The sequence below is a fragment of the Kwoniella pini genome, chromosome 10, assembly GCF_000512605.2.
Source record: "Kwoniella pini CBS 10737 chromosome 10, complete sequence".
NCBI classification, from domain to species: Eukaryota; Fungi; Basidiomycota; class Tremellomycetes; order Tremellales; family Cryptococcaceae; genus Kwoniella; species Kwoniella pini.
In genome coordinates, this window is record NC_091725.1 from 1,107,090 (window position 1) to 1,127,050 (window position 19,961).

Here is a 19,961-nt window from a genome sequence, read left to right on the forward strand (position 1 = left end):
TTTGTGTGGTCGAGATAATGGAATCCAGTGTCCGTATAGTTCCCTTGTCCTGCCCGGTCATTGTCCTCCTTCATTACCTTCTGAGCTATGCGCAGTGTCGGTCAAATCACGCAACTATCCCCAACTTAGGTGTATCGATGCTCATTCCTGATACTTCCTCATCAATTGTTGTAGCTCTAGGGGAGATAGAAGGTGGCAGACGGAAATTGTCAGGTTTACTATCGACCGATAGTCTTCGTTGACGAGGATGCGATGTAGTGAAGATCGGTTCGGTGGGAGGGGAAGATGCTGTTGAAGCTGGTGGAGAAGGGTAAGAAGCTTCAGCAGCAGAGGTCGTATGCATACCTTTGGAAGGATGAGCATGCGGAGGAACGGGTAGAGGCGGTTGTGGAGAAAAATGGGATTTATTAAATGCCGTAGAAGTTGAAAGAGGCATTTGCTGACCATAACTTGTTGGATAAGTAGGTTTAGGTGAAGCTTTTCCATAAGCTAAAGGATCAATATTGGCTCTACCTTCTAGTATCCTCTGATCAGCTTTTGTAGTAGGCAACATTCCTTCTCTAACAGCTTCAACCTGTCTCATTTTCTTTTCGCCCTTCTCGACATCTCTCTTAGCGTTGTTGTACATCCATAATCCAACCGCCGTCAAGGCAATTCCAACAGCTTGAACGAAAAATACTGATTGTTTGAACCATACTATTGCGAGACAGATGACTGCTATTCGTTTAACCAAAGATGCGATCGAGTAAGTGACTGGCGATGTAGAAGAAAGGAGAGAGAATGCGATGAGGTTTTGGGCGAAGTGTACGGTACCATTGATGAAGAAGTAGATGAGCACGGAGGGACCACCGGTTTTAGCTATAGGATGTAGCCATAAATCCAGCAATCTCCACGCGTCCGAATACAACCACACAGGTATCATTAAGAGGAAAGCCATCCCACTTGAGAAGTAAAGAAGGTTGATCTTGTCTAGCTTCGGCGTAGCCCCACCGCTTTCGGTCGCTCCAGGTGTAGGCATCATTTTCTTGAAAAATAGATTTTGAGTGACGAAAATGATAGTGGAGCCTAAAGCGCAGAGTAGACCAAAGAAATTGGTGAATTTAATATCCGCTGAGGAGGCAAGCATCACACCGAGAGTGAGAGGAAGAAGGGACAGGTAGGTTGCTGGAGAATAAGAAACACCGAATAGTAAGGCATATGCCATAACAGTGAACAATGGTGAGAGAGCCTATGTACAGAGATTGTTAGCACTATTATTGACTACAGCATAAGAAATCCGCCTGTGCTAACCTTGATGGTATGTACCGTACTAACAGGCACTCTGCTGATTGCCAAACTTCCAAAGATATGACCTCCCACTTGAAAGGCGGCCATTGGCAATATTCCCTTTAATATCGACCTTGTCGGTGAGCGCAACCTAGGTGTCCATCCTAATTCCGGTCGACTACACAGTATGCAGCATCCTGATACGAAGAAGAACTGCACAATTGTTAAAGTGACTGGATACTTGAAATTGTTGAGTATGACTTTCCCGGTGTTATTCGATACTGCCGAGCATGTATACCAGAGGAAGCATAGTGATACGAATCTGATGGTTGCAAATCCTGGTACTGTGAATTTTGGAAGTGAGAAGGGTGAAGGTGATGAGGCTCTACTGGAAGAAGCTGATATACTTCCTCCTCGTGTGTTATCTGGGTTGTATGTATTATCACTAGGTACATTCAAGTTGTATGGGTTATCGGCATATCCATTTGATGGTATTTCATTACTATCTTTTCTAGTCATCGGTATACCCCATAATGCACTCTTCTCAGGACGATAGCTGGGCTGTGTAGATTGTTGAGGTTCTGGAACAGTAGATTGAATCCATGGTGCTGGAGGATGAGAAGATGGCGGTGGTGATCGTAGAGATGAGATGTTATGAGCTGATCTAAGGTCTGCTGATGATGATTGATGAGCGAATGGGGCACGTTGCCTTGAATCTGGTAATGCAGACATCGAATGTCGCCTGCTGATCTATTATGACGGATAGCTTCAGGTATTCGAGGCTAATCAGTTGGAATGGAATGAATGCTCTTCGACCTTCTCGCAAATTTTGTGAATCAAGCGAGATTTTCGTTGGCAAGTGGGCTGAAAAGAAACAAGGATTATATTTGAGATCGAAAAGGCCCAGAAAACAAAGGGAAACGAGCGTGTGTAGTTCGTGTATATGTCGAGCTTGAATAGTCGGACTTTGCTATTGGAGTTTATCTGTGGCCGACCTATTATATATGATGATGATGAAGCAGTAATAAGAAGGATGAAAGATCAGCCTAGATAGAGGAATAAGATTTAGCAATAGCAACTTTAACGCGTAAAGTGTAGCAGTAGTGCAGCGGTCACCGTAGATATCTTTTTATAGTTATGTACTAAGACTTGACTTGTAAACACGTTTACATTCAGGGTAAGAATCAAATTGGATTCCCATTATTACGTACTCAATCTATGTTAGTAAGCCCTGAGCTGTGCTTTGTTCCTCAATATGCATATCTCGGGAATCCCCCAGTGCGGCTTCTTTTTGTTTGTAGTTACCCCTGTTCCTTTGTTCCTGCACTTGCCACACTTGAATTTCGACTTCGGTCATGAGCACTCCCACCAGCTGAAACTATCCTTTCAATAATCAATCGATAACAATCGAGACAAAGTGCACAATCCTTCAAATGAAGCAATCTCTTCGATACCAAGTCCCCCATGCGATCTAAGAAAGATGTGATTTCACTGAATCAGTCCTTTTCGCAGAGGTCTCAAACAATGCCAAGAGATTGTGTACTCAATCATTGGTACCACCCCTTCGGATATATATACTAAGCAATGAACCTGTGGTTATAGTGTCATGCACCGCGACTGAGCTTCATGTCTTAGGAGCCAGCTTTTCGTCTTTGGATTAAATAGCTTTTCGTCTTTGAATTAAACGCAACATTCTGCCTAAGATGTTAAATTACACGTCACTCTTCTTTCTCCTGCCGCTAGTCGCCCAAGCTACAAAGCATTGTAAATACAATGGTACGACCTCGACCTCCTCGATGCCAATCAATCAAGCGCTAGTCGCTACCGGAAGTAGAGGCAGATGGACCGGACGACCAGCTAGTACCACTGCTGCAATCAGTGCAAGCGTATCCTCTATTGCGAACACAGATGAGGAGGAAAATACCGCTACCTTGAGCGCTTCAGCGCCCAATCAGATATCATCGTATGCGTCCCCTTCCGTTCTCGTTGATCCTATCCGTACCTCTTCGGCCGCATTTGGTACTGCTAGTGTATCAGTTGCTTCGAGTCAGAATACTACTTCGACTCAAACTGGAAATTGCTCATGTGGTTACATCTTAACTTCATACAACAATGCTTATTTCCCCGAATCTTTAATAGTCGATTTCTCCACTGTGACGGATAAATCCAGTTTAGCCAATATGGGTTTAAGAATCATGGATGGATCCAGAGCTGGATCAGTAGCACCTGATGGGGGAAGAAGTCTTACATCAATCGATAATGTAGCTATTAAGGATGGAATTTTAACTTTAACTGTTCCAGGAGGACAAGCAAAAGGGGGACAAATTAGCAGTGCAGAAATTGAAACTATATTTGCTGCTACAGGAGGTGTTTTCACAATGAATGCTAAATTATCACCTGTTGCAGGTACTTGTCAAGCTATTGTAAGTTAGCACAATTTCGAAATATACGGTATAAAACTCTGATGATTAACTGATATTTTGGTTGTAGTTCACTTATACAGATAACGAGGATAGATCATTGGATGAACAGGATATAGAAATTGTAGCTATAACACCTGGAATGATACAATTGACTAATCACGATGTAAGATCATCAGATGTTCAATATTTCATCAATAATCAAAGGCGAAAAGAAACTGATAATACCTATAAATCTTTACGCCAATAATAGCCCAATAAGACCAAAAAAAGTGATGAACAGAAATCACCTTTCACTAATGATCCTTTTACATCATTCAACGAGTATACCATTGGATGGTTCAAAGACTCAACTAAATACTATTATAATGGTGCTGTTCTTAACGGTCCCACTCAATATCGTGAGTGCCGTCGGCTTCCGCAGTTTTTAAAATAGAATTAACGCTTGGTGGCCTTACAGGCAGCGTCAATCCGAGTCAAATTGTGATAAACAATTGGTCATCCGGTAAAGAAACTTTCACGCAAGGTCCACCTGTTGATGATACTGTACTTCAAGGTAAGCGAAGCCTTTAATCCTCCTATCATGGTGAAGCAGTAACTCAAGCTGATTGCCATTTGGTGCTGATTGCTATTAGTCAAGGGTATCGCTTACTATTATCAGAAAGAATCCATGGCGACTTATCCTGCTTATCCTAACGGTTGTTCAGAATCGCAAGCTTGCCGAGTGTAGGACTATGGTAATTAAATACGAAAAGTAGCGATTCGCTGAATCATAATAATGCAGTGAGGCGTGATCTGGTATCATACTCACTTATGAATGCAATATGGTGCGCGCAACTTGCAGGACCTATTTGGTTCACACAATGAATTCGCGATCTTCATGAGGTCACCATGTTTGTAAGTTAAGTGCCTCGATTGAGAGACCCTCGACCGACTGAGGCCGACACTACTAGAGCCCATACCCATCTGGCTATTGTCGTACCTCGATCTGATAAAATATTCAGGAGCCGTAAACTGTAAAATGATTCAGCGGCTTTTCCCGAAAACAAGTCAATCACGTCGTTTTGAAGTTAACAATTTCAAAGGCATTCTTGTCCATCCACCTGAAATTAGCGCTGGAATCTCGTCCTTACTCTTGGGTGTATACATGACCTCATATTGTGAGCTCCTATTGTGAACCTCTTTAGGGTCTCATGCTGCTTTCGCTACTCTCGGCAATCTCTTCGATCACACTGACTCAGGCACTCTTCAATTCTTGCTCCGAATCGATGTTTGCACCGCTAAAATCTGTACCTGATCTTGAATATGCAGCCATCTATCTGATGCTGAGGACTTGTGACTTCAAGTACATGTGATTGCTCTGAAAATATATAAGTAGGTAGTCTTCAGACGCAAACGTCAAGGAAGACATTCCATGTTCGCGAATCGAAAATCCACCTACCCAGATCGTCAATCGCCAAATATCACATCATGCTTCTCGTAACGATACTCATTTCTATCTTTACCGTATTAGCTATAGCCACTCCACTCAATCCTAGAGCTACAAGTTGTAGTTGCGGCTATGTTTTAACGAAATACAATAATGTTTACTTCCCTAAATCACTCACTGTATCTTTTGATAAAGTCAATAGTCTTTCGGCACTACAAGCAGCAGGATTTGAGATCAATACAGGATGGCAAATGGGTACAAGTGCTGAAGATGGTGGATATGCATTAGGTTCTTCTAAAAATATAGGTTTCAAAGATGGTTATTTAACTTTAACTGTTCCTGGAGGTCAAAAGAAAGGTAAATCAATTACTGGTGCTGAAATTTCAACTAAAACAATATTTGGTGGAGGAATTTTTACAATGAATGCTCAACTTAGTAAAGTACCTGGAACTGTACAATCCATGGTAAATATTAATAAAAATATCAGTTAACATTGTGAGCTGATATTGAAAATTTAGTTCTCTTACACTTCTAATTATGAGAAATTTGGAGATGAGCAAGATATAGAATTACTTGCTTCTAGTTTTTTAACTGCGAATCCAGATAATGGAACTCCACCAGGTATCGAACTTACCAATTATGCGGTAAGTAACTAGCATCAAGGAAATTGAAATTCCATTCAAGATGGACTGATTGTTTGATGATTATATTTTCTAGCCAGATAATTCGGGTAATAACGAAGAAACTATTGTACCATTCCCTAATAATCCTACTGAAGGTTTTAATAATTATACAATAGGATGGATTAAAGGTGGAACACAATATTATTATAATGGAAAAGCTATAAATAGTCCTAAAAAATACTGTGAGTTAAAATCCTCTTCCCGAGGCCATGAGATCTTTGGGGTATTGATCAATTAATTTTACAATTTCAGCATCGATAAATCCAAGTTATATAATTTTGAATAATTGGAGTTCAGGTGATCCTAATTTCTCAATGGGTCCTCCCGCTCAGGATTCCGTGTTAAAAGGTACATCAAGAGATTCATTAAATCATTGAATTGATTTGATAGAAAGCTCACTCCGATTGTTTTCGTAATTATAGTGAAAAGCGTCACTTTTTATTATCAAACACAAGCTTTGACTTCTTATCCAGCTTATCCATCTGGATGTACTCAAGCTAAAGCTTGTGTAGTATAGTTCATCAGTGAAACAAAAAATGACAATGTGAGGAGAAGGTAGGATGTTCGGTATGCAAATACATGAAACTACCGCAAGGGAACTAAGTTTTCTTGTTTCCCTGTTTCGAGTGTGTGTTTCGGAATCGTGTGTATCTCTTCAGCAAGTGTCAAACAAAATGCTTTTGTGAACTATATGAAAGCACATGATACGCCTTTACGCTACTGGAAAGAAAGGGAACTACTACTCATATACCCTATTCCGACTTATCCGGACGGGCGTTCTACTTGAGAATAAAATTATGAAAGGAGGGTTGTAAAGTCCCACCTTTAGATTGAAAACCACCAGAATTGAGGACAATCAACTTAACAAACCAGATAATGCGATTGGATCACGAAACAAATGGAGCCAAGGCTTGCGAATTGACACTTAGCACTACGGTGAACTGCGTGCATACTGTACAAGGAGACGCCGATGCCCGTGTGACAGTAGTGTCTATAAATATGTTCTTCTAAAGGGCCCTCCCTTCGATTGAACTTCCTCCTTTTAGCCAAAGTCTCGATCTATCTGCTTAACTTGATCTCATATTTCGTTGCGGACAAATTCTCACCCGCACTAAAGTGGACAAAACTTTCACCCCATACTGCTTATAGCGTGTTATAAATTGTTCAAGCTATACCATAGGCATCTGAACTCCAATTATAGCATATCAATCCCATCTGTACCCTTTTGTACGTAGCTATACAGGCTATAACCATCAAGTCAAATGTCTTCAAATCAGCTTGAAGTAGAACCCAATGAGATATCTCCAACTTCTTTCGGTTCAAGAACGAGAATTGTTGACTCGAGTACCAACGAAGGTGGGACAAATAATGGTGTTGAAATCTTGATGAAAGGACAATCCAACGTTGAAGATTATAGTTTTTACGAAAGTAAGAAATTCAGTATTTGTTTCTTCGCTTTATGGTGAGATTCACGTCAGATCGTCTCTTGAAATAAGTAGATTTTGCTGATACTCAAAAATTACACCATGATGTTGTACAGCTTAAATGTCATGATTTTTGGTTTGTTCACTAATGCTTTGCATCTGGGAACACTATGGAAAGCTGATATTCCTTTTCGATTTGTTCGTAGGTCTTGACCAATTCATTATCACTGTCGCTGTTCCGCAAATAGTTACGAGATTTGAATCGTTAGATCAAGGTGAGTGATTATCATACTAGGATTGCGCCGAAGGTTGAGGAAGTTGAATAACAATGTTACACGTATAGTCGAATGGCTCAATACCGCGTAAATACCTGAATATCCTCAGTCCTGATATATATGCTGACAAACACGACTTATAGCTTCTTCATTCCTTGTGCTGGTTGCATCCTCATATTCAGCCAGGTAAGCTGTCTCCACTGGTCACCGACTAAGAATTCAAGCTGATACTGGAGGACAATAGATCATGACGATTGCCTCGCCTAGATGGACCTATCTTCTTTCATTAGCTGTTTTTGAGGCGGGCACAGCGATCTGCGTGAGCTGAGTATTCAAACAAGCTTATTGGGCGCTGAAGTTGAAATCCAATACAGGGCGCAGCCAACTCAATGTTCATGCTGATTATCGGTCGAGCCATAGCTGGTTTAGGTGGAGCCGGAATGTGGAAGTGAGTGAATCTAATACTTTCAATACTGTTTATCGATATTTCAATGAAAGTGATGCTGATCGCACAACGTCCAGTGCCACGTACCTGATTGGAGGCGAGATTATCCCTTTTGAGAAACGTCCTAGTCTATTCGGATTATTTGGCGTCTCATTCATTGTTGCTTCAGTGATGGGCCCTTTAGTTGGTGGAGCATTCACGGATATGGGCCCATCAGGCTGGAGATGGTGTTTTTATTTTTCGGTGAATCCACTTGATATTGCTTCGCCCTTTATTTTACTTTACTAAATCGAAACATTCATCATCAGCTTCCAATTGGCGGATTGACCGGAATTTTACTTTTACTTACTCTTCCTTCAATTCCTAAACTACCACCATTTGATGGTCGACCAGACAATCGATCTATCTTGATGAAATTGATTCGGCTAGACTGGATCAGTGCGGTAATCACATTAGGTTTTGTGACTTGCTTAGGTGTTGGTTTACAATATGGTGGAATTACTCATGCCTGGAATGATGTGAGCGTGGTCGTGGTGAGTCTTAAGTTCAGCCCTATATAACAGTCAACAGTCAACAGTGTACTGAAGCGGGCTTCAGACTTTGTCCCTGGCTTTAGCACTCTTTTTGGGTCTGATGAGCTGGAGTTACATGATGGGTTCAAGAGCTATGATACCTCTTACTCTATTCAAGAACAAACATTTCGCGTGAGTAAATCTGATACTTATTCATACATCACGCAATGCTCGAAGACTTATAAAATTCTAAGGGCTGTTACGTGGGTCGCTTTCCTGGGTGAGTTTGATTACTTTTGTCTTCTGCGATGTATACAAAATAATTGACATTTTCTGTAGGATATGGGGTTGTGGTTGTGTACCTGTATTACTTGCCATTGTATTTTGAAGCTATCAAGGACAACTCGGCGACAAGGGCGGGAGTATTACTATTGGCTTTGCAATTGACCAGTGCGTTATATTCAGATGGGTTAGGGTCGCAGACTGATCGCTTGCCACTTTAGTGGGACCATTCCTTGTATTTAGCGGCAAGCTTGGAGAAGTGAGTAGACTTTTAGCCTCATGCAATCACCGAACTTTGCTGAGACAATTGTTCAGAGAACTGGTCAAGCGAAATATCCCATGATCATTGGCTCATGCCTACTTGCTATTTCTTCAGGACTACAAACTATGCTGAAGAAAGACACCTCAGTGGCGATGGTTGTCGGTTTTATGATAATTGGTGGAGTAGGCTTGGGTTTAGTCATGAATGTCATGGTAGTTCTCGTTCAAGCAAAGTTCCTGAAGGAGCCACACTTAATCCCACACGTTACGAACGTATTTAACTTTTGGGGTTTCATTGGACGAATAATCAGTATGTCAGTCGGTACTAACATCTTCAACAATAAGGTAAATCCTCTTTGATTCTACAACAATTCATTAAGTAATCGCTAAGAAACGTGTGTTCTTCAGCTTCGATCCGGACTTAACGGTCTACCCAATCTCAGCAAGTCTTTGGTGACTTCCATTACTGCTGGACCGAAAGCGATTTGGACTCAAGGACCTTCTGGTGACCTGAATCCAGTCTTGGATGTCTACTCCTCATCATTAACAAAAGTGAGTATCGCCTTATCAAGCAGTCCACCGCTGCTTCATCTTGCTGATCATCTGGTAATCCTTTAGGTCTTTTGGCTGGCTTTAGCATTTTGTGAGTTATATCAAAGGTGTCCGAGGCAAATCAGCTACTGATGAACTGATCAGCTATATCATGTTTGATCGCCACGTTGTTGATGGACAATCTAAATTTGAAGGACATCGGAGAAGAAGCGAAAAGATTTCGAGAGGCGAATCTGGATTTCCAACAACAATCTTATCCGATGAACATTAAGGGGGATGCTCAAAACAATAATGATAAGGACCTTGACCCCTAAGGATGTCAAGGTACTTTGGCGGGTAGGCCCAAATTATCAGGGATGGACTTGACGATCTGATCATTGGATAATATACTCATGAAAGGACTTTTTCCACCATTAGCAAAATCGTATGTTGATGCATTTTATCTTTATAATCACGAATATATGTCCATCCTTTATCCATATTATATGAAACATGATCAAGAGCAATGGTCGATCTATCATTTAGCCCTAATATGATTACCTTTGATTGACCCTTTAAATAGTCAATCATGGTCAAAGGAAAGGTATAAACCGCCAATATGCCCATCCAATCTAATCTCTTTGGGTTTTCCCATTCATTTAGCAAGCCCGATTATAGATCAATTATGAATCTCTTTAAAAAGAAATTGAATATTCTCAATGAGCTAATAAACAAGATCAAAAACGCTTGAATTATCCCAACACAGATAATTAGGTCAAAATAACAAAGGGTTTTAACTGCTTCATGTCTATCTGACAGTATATCTTGTTTGATCTACACAACACGCTCTTTAGTAGATCAACTTTGTTTGAACACGATACGAATTTCTTATCATTCGGTTATACGAGATGCTGGCCATCTCTTCTTCTTTCGCTTTACTGTCTCTGCTCCTTTCTTGTGAACTGATTTCTGCCAAACCTCATCATTCACCACTTGAAAGACGTAAAGTACAACATAGACGACATCGAAATCAGGATATATCGCCTGTACCTCCTTCCGTACCTCTAGCAGCTCGTAAGGATGACAACGTAGTTTACGTTGACGTTTGGTCGACAACAACAGTTACCGCTTCTTCTTCTTCTTCTTCTTCCGCTGCAACTTCTGCTACAAGCGCAGATGACTCCAAACCTCCTGAAGTCATCGGTGCTATCGTGGCAGATCAAGATGGTAATTCACCAAATGTAGTTACAGTTGATGTTACTTCTACAGTTATAAAGACAATTAAACAAGGTGAAAAAGAACAAAAACCTGCTTCAACAAGTCAACAACAAGTTCAAGAAACAAACAAACCGGTTAAAACTACACTTACAGCTACAAAAGCTATTCCAACTGTAGGAGCTATAGCTATAAGTACAGGTAAAGGAATTACAAAAACTATTCAAGAAACTTATACACCTACAAGAGAACAATATACAACAGAAACTGCTTTACCAACTAATGGATATGATAAACAAGCTCAAAAATCTTGGATAGATTTACATAATGATAGAAGAAAAATTTATGGTAATGTTCCATCACTTCAATATAGAGCCGATTTAGTTATTACAGCAAAAGAAAAAGCTGAATTATGTAATGCTAATCATACGTGAGTTTTAATCATTATTTCAATTCGCTTTCTTTCTTTCATTTGTTTATTTTTTCCTGAAGAAAAGACCAAAGAAATAGCTAATACTTTTCTGATTATTTCTGCTCTTTAGTAAAGTTGCAGAAAATTTACAATGGGGTGATGGAATTGGTACACCTTATAGCGCCATTAGAGATTGGGTAGATAAAGAAGCGCGTGAGTATCATTTTGACTTGAATTCTTAATCTATATTTGGAGCATATGATTCGTTTTCCCGACAATATCATTAAAGGGGATAAGTAATTTATCTTATCTGATTGGTTTCATATTAATAGAAATCTTCGATTTCAATAATCCCACATATGATGATCGCACAGGTCATCTCACTCAAGTTGTTTGGAAAGTGAGTTTTCATGTGGTCATTTGTCCTGTCATTTGAATATTTGAGAAAAAAAAAGCTGTATGATCCATTCGCATCGCTGATTGCTTTTATGAACAAACATTGTAGGATTCTGTTTACGTGGGATGTTGGATTGCTATGTGTGGCTCTGATACAAAGGTAGGTAAAGGAGCAACTGGAGACGTGAGTACAATCAGATTTGCTTGCCGAAATTTTCAATTTCAAATTGACTTTTGATCTTGCTTTCGCAAGCGTTCATTTCAAACAGCATGCGAGTATGATCCAGCTGTAAGTCATGATTTATATGAATTCAATTGCTTTATCGGCTTGAGCTCAACTGATCGGTTTTTCGCTCATCTGTTAAGGGTAACTTCGAGGGCGATCCATTCAGAAAAAACGTGTTTCCCCCACACTCAAATTGTCTGGATTATCAGTCTTAGTCCGTTAGTGTCGGGTCTACATGTTTTTATTAGCTTCGTAGGCAGGACATTTCGTATACAGCGAGGGCGGCGGAGTCATCAGTGGTTTATACCAATTTTGTAAGATATATACCAATGCATCGACCAAGTGGTACTTTGTGCAATACCGACCAATCGAAAAGGCACTACTGCTCTGACTCGATGATTCATCCGGGTTCTCGTTTTATTATATTGTGATGTATACATCATATTATGTCATATATAATATGTTCTCTAGCCAAAATCTTATTGGAAAATGGCGCTGAAAATGCGGCTGGTCAGTAATCACCTAATTACTGATTTTGTGAGAAGTTGAGGGTGCTAGGATCGGTATATACTCTGGTTTTATTGATGAGCTCCGTGATTCGCTGTCAGGTTTTATCACTGGTCTGAGGGGTGACGATGGACTAGAGCTATGTGCAGTTTTCGCGTCAATGTGTCTTAGGATGAAATGTTGGGATTACCACATCTTTCTAGTGGCGCCTACCCCTCTTGAAATCTGATTTTGTCCTACCGAGCCATGTGATTGATGACCGTAAGAATTGGTACCGTACATGACTTGTTGCTGTTGTTGATTTGGCAATCCACCGTAATATCCACCTTGATCTAAGTTATATTGTTGATGCTGTTGTTGAGGTGAAGAGTATTCGGTGCCATTGGCTTGAGAATTTACGAATCTACTTTGTTGTGCTGCATTGACAGGTCGTGCTCCAACCTGTTGTCCAGGAGCTCCATATCCGTAATACATGGATTGATTGACTCCTCTTCCAGTTCCGTATCCTTGAGCAGAGGAGTATTGCTGTTGTTGTGAATACGCGGCAGTCGTTGAAGGATATCCAGCATACATCATGTTTTCAGTTGATTTGGCTCCGTAGCCCATCGTGACTGGTGGTTTTTGGTCAATCGACATGGCCGATTTGGTAGGAACAGCTGTGTAACCGTATCCGGGTGAAGCCATAGATGTTCCGAACGCGGTAGGAGACCAAACACCTTGTTGGAACCCGTTGGTACCAGCTCTCTGAGGGTTTGACATGGATGTATAGTTCATGCCGATATGCTGATTGAGGTTGTCGGGGCTAGGGGAAGTGAATTGGCCATAGGGAGAATGGGTTGCGGGGGAAGGTCGGAGTGAGCTGAAAGGATTTGATGTGGAGACTGATGGACCAGCGGCACCAGGGGAAGAGAATCCTTGGGACGTGGAGAAAGTCATCTTCATTCCCCCTACACCAGGTAATGGCTGGGCACTGGTGGGGTCAGTGGAGGAAGGTGCGTTAAGGCTTGGATAGATAGGGGCAGCAGCATTGAGGTCGGATGAGGGTTTGGCAGAAGGTTGCTGAGACTGCCATACCGATTTAAGAGCGCTGTGATCGTGCTGCGAAGAGCTTCGAGCTGGTGAGTGGGACGCAGGGTACGAAAGGGATGTACTTGGCCATGTGGCTGTGTTGGGAGAAGCTGGTCGTGGAAGTGGGGGAGTTTTAGGTGTCTATACACGTTTGTCAGCAAATGATATCTGAGTGAATTACAGCAAATCATCTCACCTCCGAGCCTGATGTTTTGGCCGACTCTCCAATGTCTCCCTGCTGCGTTTTATCGTCCTCATCAAGGGTCTCCAAACTCATCTTATTGACCTCGTCAAGCAAGCTATCACCTTCGAGTTCGCTAGAAACCATGAATCTGACACCGGGCTTGTCGGTTACTGTCACCGCTGTTTCCTTTACCGGTAGAGGCACACCAATGGTCACTCCATCGAAAGCAAATCTACCTTCTCGCTCAGCTTTGGCAGCAGCGGAAGACTTGATTGGTGATCTCGTCTTTCGAGGTGGAATTTCCATTCTTGCATGGTCATCGGTAGGCATGGATAGAGGTTTCTCAGCTGTGCTAGAAGATTCAGTTTGACGCCAATCGTCTGCACGATTTCGTTGATTTCGTAATGACTGCGATTTGAGGGTAGTTGGAGCTGGAAGTAGGCTTTCAGCCGATACGTTCGGGATTTCAGCGGCAACTCGGTTAGAATCGATATTCGATGGCTTCTTCTTTATCTTCTTCTCAAAAGGTTCAAGCTGTCTAGGAGATATGCTCACAACGGGTTCTGACCGTTGGAAGCGGCGTAATATGGGTTGTGGCAACAGCAATTCTGATCGTGATAACGAAGTTGAATTCACGCCGTCAAGTGGAGGATTGAAGCTCATCAACCAGGCGTGCGAGATTGGCGGTCGTGTGCTCTCTGCAGCGAGTAGACGGCCACGAGCTACAGAAGGACGAGGAGGATGAGATTTTGGTAATCTGATAGTATACGTTCTCCAGGCTGGGGGCGGGGATTTCGGTGGTTCTGGATATGTCACATCAAAGTATTCTTGAACAAAGATAGATGTGGGTTTCTGTTGAGCGGGTTGTGATGCGCGGGATTGAGCGGGGGTGACTTCTGGCGATCGTGATGATTGCCGAGGCGATTTATCTATTATGGGTTGTGCCGGCATAGGTGTATTTCGAGCCTCAACCATGGCAGCCTGTATCCTTGCCAACATATCGTCGAATACAGCTTCTTTTTTCGGCGCTACAGGATCCGCAGATGACGATATAAACATCTTCGGCGGTTGCGTCAATTCAGCTTCAAAAAATGACTCAGCTGTAGGTCTGTTCGTTCGAGATTGGACATCAAGTGGTGAAAGAATGGAGCTGGGTATATTTGCTGTCTGCTCCTCATTGTTGGGCGGGGCTTGGGCTTTATTTCTCCAGGAAGGCTCGGTACTTCGACCGGAAGGCGCGATTTGCTTATCGCCTATGTCAGGTCTTGGTGGCAGTGTCAGTTGCGACTGAGTATTCTGTTCAAGCGTGGCAGGTTTTGGTCGTTGCGCTAGAGTGATTTGAGGCGTCTCTTTGACAGCCATCGATGACTGAGGTTGTGACGTCTTCGATTCTACATTACTCGCCAAGCCTCGAAGGCGTTCTTCTAACTCCTTGGCCTTACGCCGTGCTCGCTCAGCCGCAGCCTCTCGTTCTGCTTCTTCTGCTAACCGACGTGCTTTTGCTTTTTCAGCAGCAGTGTGCATTTCTGCGGTCTGGGCATCGATGCCGACTGTGGGGGAGGTGATAGGTTGTCCGGAAGACGAGTCCGACGCAACATGAGGAGGTCCAGCAGCTTGACTGAAAGATCGACGAGGAAGGTGAGAAGTTGGTTTTTCCGGAGATCGCGATTGAGCGAAAGCACTGGATTGGGTAGAAAGCTCTTGTCGATCGGCAGGATGTGGAGGCAAGTGTCTATCATTCTCCCTCGGGACGTTCCAAGCTGATCTGGTAGGTGGGGCCGCGGCTGACGCACCAGGTTGAGAACGGGGCTCGGCCGGTGGCTGAGACATATGAGGTGGCAGCGATCTATCTCCAGTTTGACCACCAGCAAGATGAGGTGGCAGTGGTCGACCATTGGCAAGATGCGGAGGTTGTTGCCGACCGTTCGAGTCTGTCGGACGGGACATCAGTCGAGTAGGCTGTATTGAAGCTGCCGGAGGCGGACGAGGGGCTTCTAGTCGATTCGAATTAGCATTGAAGAGAACTCTATTGGTGTCTCCGTCAGGTCGAGGTCTTTGTGGTAAATTGGCCAAGTGATTGCTTTCGACAGGTGGTAAAGGTCGTCTGGGCCAGCTTCGGTCAAAATCTTCAGCAAATCGATCAGACTTCGAAACCGGATGACTCTCAGGAGCGTCGTGTATGCTCGTATTCATATAATGAGGGTTTTCTCCGATTCCGTCGCCGAAGTCAATCACATCGTCGTCCTCGTCTTCTTCCTGTTAGATTGAGTAAGATCAGTGGAACCTCGACGATATCATGACGAGTGTACTCACATCCCACCGATGAGCACCCGGATCCAAGGTTGTGAAAGTATTTAACTCCTGCAAGATTGCCTGATTGTGAGCAGCTTGCGCCTGAGCAGCTGTTTGCGCCGCTTTCTTGCCTGCAGAACAAGATCAGCTTGAGTCGAATTACGCATTCGGCGACTGACTTACCTTCGGCAACCTCTTTAGCTGTTGGGAAATCCCTCGATATTCCTAATCCAGGTTTTCTTGATTCACCAGAAACAGCTTTCCACGCAGGTTTGGGCGGAACCATTGCTGAAACTAGTCCAGCTCCCATTGCTGGTGCAGTGGTCGTGCCTAAAACTCTCGCTCTGGTAGGTGCTGGTTGATGTATAGTAGGTGTCGATGCTGCCGAGGGTATAGGAGCTCGAGGTGAAGAGGAGTCCGCGGGCAGCGGAACAACAGGCTTGGCCCAGGGTGAGGATGATGCTGAAGTGGGCGGATTAGATGAAACACTCGATTTTGCCGATGGTACAGTTGTGAGTTTGGTTGATAGGAGACGCGATGAAGATGATGCGATAGGGACCGGTGAGGCTGTTTGACGGCCATTTACCGAAGATATCTTAGTCGGTCCAGCTGTAGGCGCCGGACTTCCAGCTTTACTCAAGAATTTCTGATTCACATTGACCGAGCTGAATTTCTTCTTTGTCAAAGCGCTAGAACCTAATGGCGGAGTAGAAGTACGTGAAGATGGGGTAGCCGCGCGAACGAGTGGGTCTGCCTGTGAAGGTTGAGGATCGAATAGGGTAGGTTCGGCGATCGTAGGTGTAGGAGGAAAATCGGTAACTGTTGCGATATCTGCGTTCACAGATTCGGGTTCAATGGGTTGATCGTCTTCAGCTGGTGTTGGCGAGCTCCCTCTAGCGGGCGTATCCCCTCCGATAGCTCCATCGACCTCATCTTCACTACCCGGTGCTTCTGCAGGGGCAATCTGATCATCTTTCTTCGCGCTGATGATTTTTGTCAAATCTCCTTTAGGTTGATCCTCTATCGGTATCTCGTCCTTTTCGACCTCGGCCCCTTCCTCGTCTTTCGCAGCTACCAAAATGGTCCCGTTGTTCAGAATGACTGCATCTGGCTTATTTATTTCTTGATTGTTGTTCGTATTGTTCAAGGGGGATTCACTCATTTTGATGCCCTGTGAGATTGGTCACGCGATGAGCTGAAAGCGTAATAAGATTAAATAGGATTGTTTGCTTACATCAGGCAGATTTGTCCTATTCTTCGTTTTAGCCTAGTATTATTGTTTTGTGGAACAAGTAGAGCAATCGGCAGTCGTATCCTCTTTGATAGTTGTATTTCAACGAAAGGTTGATCTAACAGTTGGATCGATATTTATTGTTGAATTGATCGCGCCAATATGCGTTAAAAATGTCGAATTTATGAATGTTGAAACCGATCGAACGCGTTGATTATGATAAAATTAATGCTGTTAGTGGTCAGATTGCTACTGCTGTTACTGAAGGTAATATATATTAATATCAATGATATCCTATTCTAATGATAATATCCTCCTGTGATCAAGTGAAGGTAGTAGTAGTAGTAGTAGCAGTTTAAGGTGATCTTGAAAGTGATGCCATAACCGGATTATAATCATACTCTGTATAATGGGAGGGTATTAACGCCGTTATCACCGCTATGTGGCGTTCTTATTGTAGTGGTGTGTAATCTCACCTACGTTGATTCGTTATTCTAGTTGATCACATCTCAAAAGATCGATAACTGGCTTTGATATACATATCTATCAATTATTTTTTGTGCTTTACCCATTGTGTAGCACTCACAACTTACAATGTCAGCTCGTACCTCCCTTCTAAGCCTGAGAGCATCAGCTCGTACGGCTATTCGACCAATCGCTTCCCGATCATTCCGATCTGCGGCTGTAATAAGACAAGGTATGTTGAATTGAACAAAAATACATCGTATCTCTACAAAACTGATATATAACTTGGAATACATAGTCACACCAACAGGTCAACCTTCAGTAGCTCCATTCAGTGAGCCAGTAGGAATCAATCCAGCCGATAAATCAGCTTCTTTATCTTCACCCTTACATGAATATGGACAATACATCTTGACATGTTTACCTAAATACGTTCAACAATTCTCAGTTTATAAAGATGAATTAACATTATACATCCCACCTACAGCCGTCGTACCAACTTTGACCTTTTTAAGAGATCATTCACAATGTCAATATAAACAGGTTATGGATATTACCGCTGTGGATTTCCCTACTAGAGTTAACAGATTTGAGGTGAGTAAGAGGTTTAGAACTATATTCTCTTCTTTTTTCAACCTATCTCTCAACAGTTTCATCGCAATCACGCTCGATCATGTTTTGGTAATGAAAAGTTACTAATACCCATTACTTTGCCAGGTCGTCTATCACCTTCTCTCCGTAGCTCATCAATCTCGAATCAGAGTAAAGACCTACGCCGATGAAGTCACACCTGTGCCATCAGCTGTTGGAATATTCAGTGGAGCTAATTGGTACGAAAGAGAAGTTTGGGATATGTACGGTGTATTCTTTAGCGGACATCCTGATCTGTGAGCTTTTTCAAAACACAAATCTGCCCATATATCAAGCTAATGTTTCTGCTCAGACGACGTATTTTGACTGATTACGGTTTCGAGGGTCACCCTCTGAGAAAAGATTTCCCATTGACTGTGAGTTAACTCATAAATCTGATTATAACCTGAGTGGAGTTGATAAGAAAATTGTTTATTAGGGTTATTCGGAAGTACGATATGACGAAGAGAAGAAACGTGTGGTGTACGAACCATTACAATTGACACAGGCATTCCGGTAAGCTGGAATTTATCGTCATATCAGGGTTATTAGCTTATATGAATACTACTCTATAGAAACTTCGCCGATGGTGTCTCACCATGGGAACAAGTTGGATCAGGAAACCCGAATACTCGACCTGAAGAGTTCAAGATCCCTCCCCCACCACCAAAGGAGGAGAACAAAGATCAAAAGAAATAGACTCGCATGAGTAGTGTATTTTGTCAGGATAGGACTGCCTTGCATTAGGTATACAACTAAAAGATGCATAGATCTTGGCTATTGATTACCAGGATTCGCCTCTTACTCGAAGAACGAAGGGGTGAAACGCTAAGCAGGAGCAAGGTCATACTGACTACACTGATCACTAACCTTTGTCTGTTCTAGTATGTGTCAGAAATCGGACGTCCTTTCATTCCGGACTCGGTCGTTTGGCTTGCGAGTCATCGCTCGACTTTAATATGACACTATAAAAGGGTAGGGAGGGTGAGATATCTTGAACCTTATTGCATATCTCCAATCGCATTCTAAACATCTCTCACACCATCCTGCATTTCACACAACATCTTCTACCCCAATCATCATGATCTTCCCAATTTTCTTGCTTGGCATACTACCTTCTTCCCTAGCCGTATTAACCCTATCTTCAATACCTAGTCCAACTCCCACTGCTTCTCCAGGTATATCATTAAATTCAGCGATTTTTCCATCAACTACAAAAATTCCAAACAAAAGATGTGAAGGTGATTGTACATTTGGAGGAACAGCAACAACATTAGAAGCAAGTATAGTAACTTCAACAATATTATCAACAACTTCTGTACCTTGTTATATAACTACATATATTACAAATTCAAAAACAATTACTGAAACTATTTATTCAACTGAAATTTTAACTTCTACAATTACAAAAGAAGGTACAATATTTATAATTCAATATTCACCTACACCTATTTTAATGAGTACAGAATTTACAAGTATAATGGAAATTACAAATACTTTTTGGTCTTTTTGGATTACATCTACTGGTGATTATTCTACAAGTACTTCTTCTGGAAGTGAAATTACTTATGGAGGAGAAGTAAATTCAAATAATTCAAATGATTAGTCTTCTTCTTCCTCTGGTGATAATTGGATAACTACCTCAAATGGTGGATGGGGTATCACTTCTACAACAGGTATTGGATCCGCTTGGACACATATTGGTAATAATAATGCTGTTTCACCTACTTCTACCATTACGAATAATGGCTGGAATACAAATACTACTGGTACTGTCAATGGAAATGGAAATGGGAATACTGGTTTT

General features: G+C 42.3%; 8 protein-coding genes across 8 annotated transcripts; 6 read left to right on the plus strand and 2 right to left on the minus strand.

Annotated features, from left to right (window-relative positions):
* Positions 1-106: 106 nt before the first annotated feature.
* On the minus strand, positions 107-1,998 carry I206_107214 (uncharacterized protein; the record flags this gene model as incomplete). The annotated part of the gene is made up of 2 exons (XM_019156964.1): positions 107-1,228; positions 1,291-1,998. The coding sequence occupies 2 exons, from the start codon at positions 1,996-1,998 to the stop codon at positions 107-109; spliced, it is 1,830 nt and encodes a 609-aa protein (XP_019009682.1).
* A 1,064-nt stretch (positions 1,999-3,062) lies between these two features.
* I206_107215 (uncharacterized protein) lies at positions 3,063-4,416 on the plus strand (the record flags this gene model as incomplete). The annotated part of the gene is made up of 5 exons (XM_019156963.1): positions 3,063-3,689; positions 3,757-3,852; positions 3,940-4,087; positions 4,147-4,242; positions 4,322-4,416. The coding sequence occupies 5 exons, from the start codon at positions 3,063-3,065 to the stop codon at positions 4,414-4,416; spliced, it is 1,062 nt and encodes a 353-aa protein (XP_019009681.1).
* A 740-nt stretch (positions 4,417-5,156) lies between these two features.
* On the plus strand, positions 5,157-6,315 carry I206_107216 (uncharacterized protein; the record flags this gene model as incomplete). The annotated part of the gene is made up of 5 exons (XM_019156962.2): positions 5,157-5,579; positions 5,634-5,759; positions 5,833-5,980; positions 6,051-6,146; positions 6,221-6,315. 5 exons carry the CDS (start codon positions 5,157-5,159, stop codon positions 6,313-6,315), a joined length of 888 nt encoding a protein of 295 aa, XP_019009680.2.
* Positions 6,316-7,060: 745 nt separating this feature from the next.
* Positions 7,061-9,863, plus strand: I206_107217 (uncharacterized protein; the record flags this gene model as incomplete). The annotated part of the gene is made up of 17 exons (XM_070203478.1): positions 7,061-7,260; positions 7,339-7,358; positions 7,429-7,497; positions 7,566-7,584; positions 7,641-7,683; positions 7,742-7,816; positions 7,872-7,945; positions 8,020-8,185; positions 8,251-8,475; positions 8,540-8,646; positions 8,709-8,734; positions 8,794-8,904; positions 8,958-8,995; positions 9,052-9,342; positions 9,406-9,549; positions 9,616-9,640; positions 9,694-9,863. 17 exons carry the CDS (start codon positions 7,061-7,063, stop codon positions 9,861-9,863), a joined length of 1,803 nt encoding a protein of 600 aa, XP_070059579.1.
* Positions 9,864-10,436: 573 nt separating this feature from the next.
* Positions 10,437-11,992, plus strand: I206_107218 (uncharacterized protein; the record flags this gene model as incomplete). Its single annotated transcript, XM_070203479.1, has 6 exons — positions 10,437-11,173; positions 11,286-11,368; positions 11,488-11,555; positions 11,661-11,735; positions 11,805-11,840; positions 11,918-11,992. 6 exons carry the CDS (start codon positions 10,437-10,439, stop codon positions 11,990-11,992), a joined length of 1,074 nt encoding a protein of 357 aa, XP_070059580.1.
* Positions 11,993-12,470: 478 nt separating this feature from the next.
* Positions 12,471-16,990, minus strand: I206_107219 (uncharacterized protein; the record flags this gene model as incomplete). Its single annotated transcript, XM_019156959.1, has 4 exons — positions 12,471-13,493; positions 13,549-15,792; positions 15,850-15,959; positions 16,012-16,990. The coding sequence occupies 4 exons, from the start codon at positions 16,988-16,990 to the stop codon at positions 12,471-12,473; spliced, it is 4,356 nt and encodes a 1,451-aa protein (XP_019009677.1).
* Positions 16,991-17,653: 663 nt separating this feature from the next.
* Positions 17,654-18,853, plus strand: I206_107220 (uncharacterized protein; the record flags this gene model as incomplete). The annotated part of the gene is made up of 6 exons (XM_070203480.1): positions 17,654-17,756; positions 17,823-18,118; positions 18,242-18,411; positions 18,468-18,531; positions 18,594-18,670; positions 18,730-18,853. 6 exons carry the CDS (start codon positions 17,654-17,656, stop codon positions 18,851-18,853), a joined length of 834 nt encoding a protein of 277 aa, XP_070059581.1.
* Positions 18,854-19,235: 382 nt separating this feature from the next.
* Positions 19,236-19,760, plus strand: I206_107221 (uncharacterized protein; the record flags this gene model as incomplete). Its single annotated transcript, XM_019156957.1, has 1 exon — positions 19,236-19,760. One exon carries the CDS (start codon positions 19,236-19,238, stop codon positions 19,758-19,760), a length of 525 nt encoding a protein of 174 aa, XP_019009675.1.
* Between the last annotated feature and the right edge of the window lie 201 nt (positions 19,761-19,961).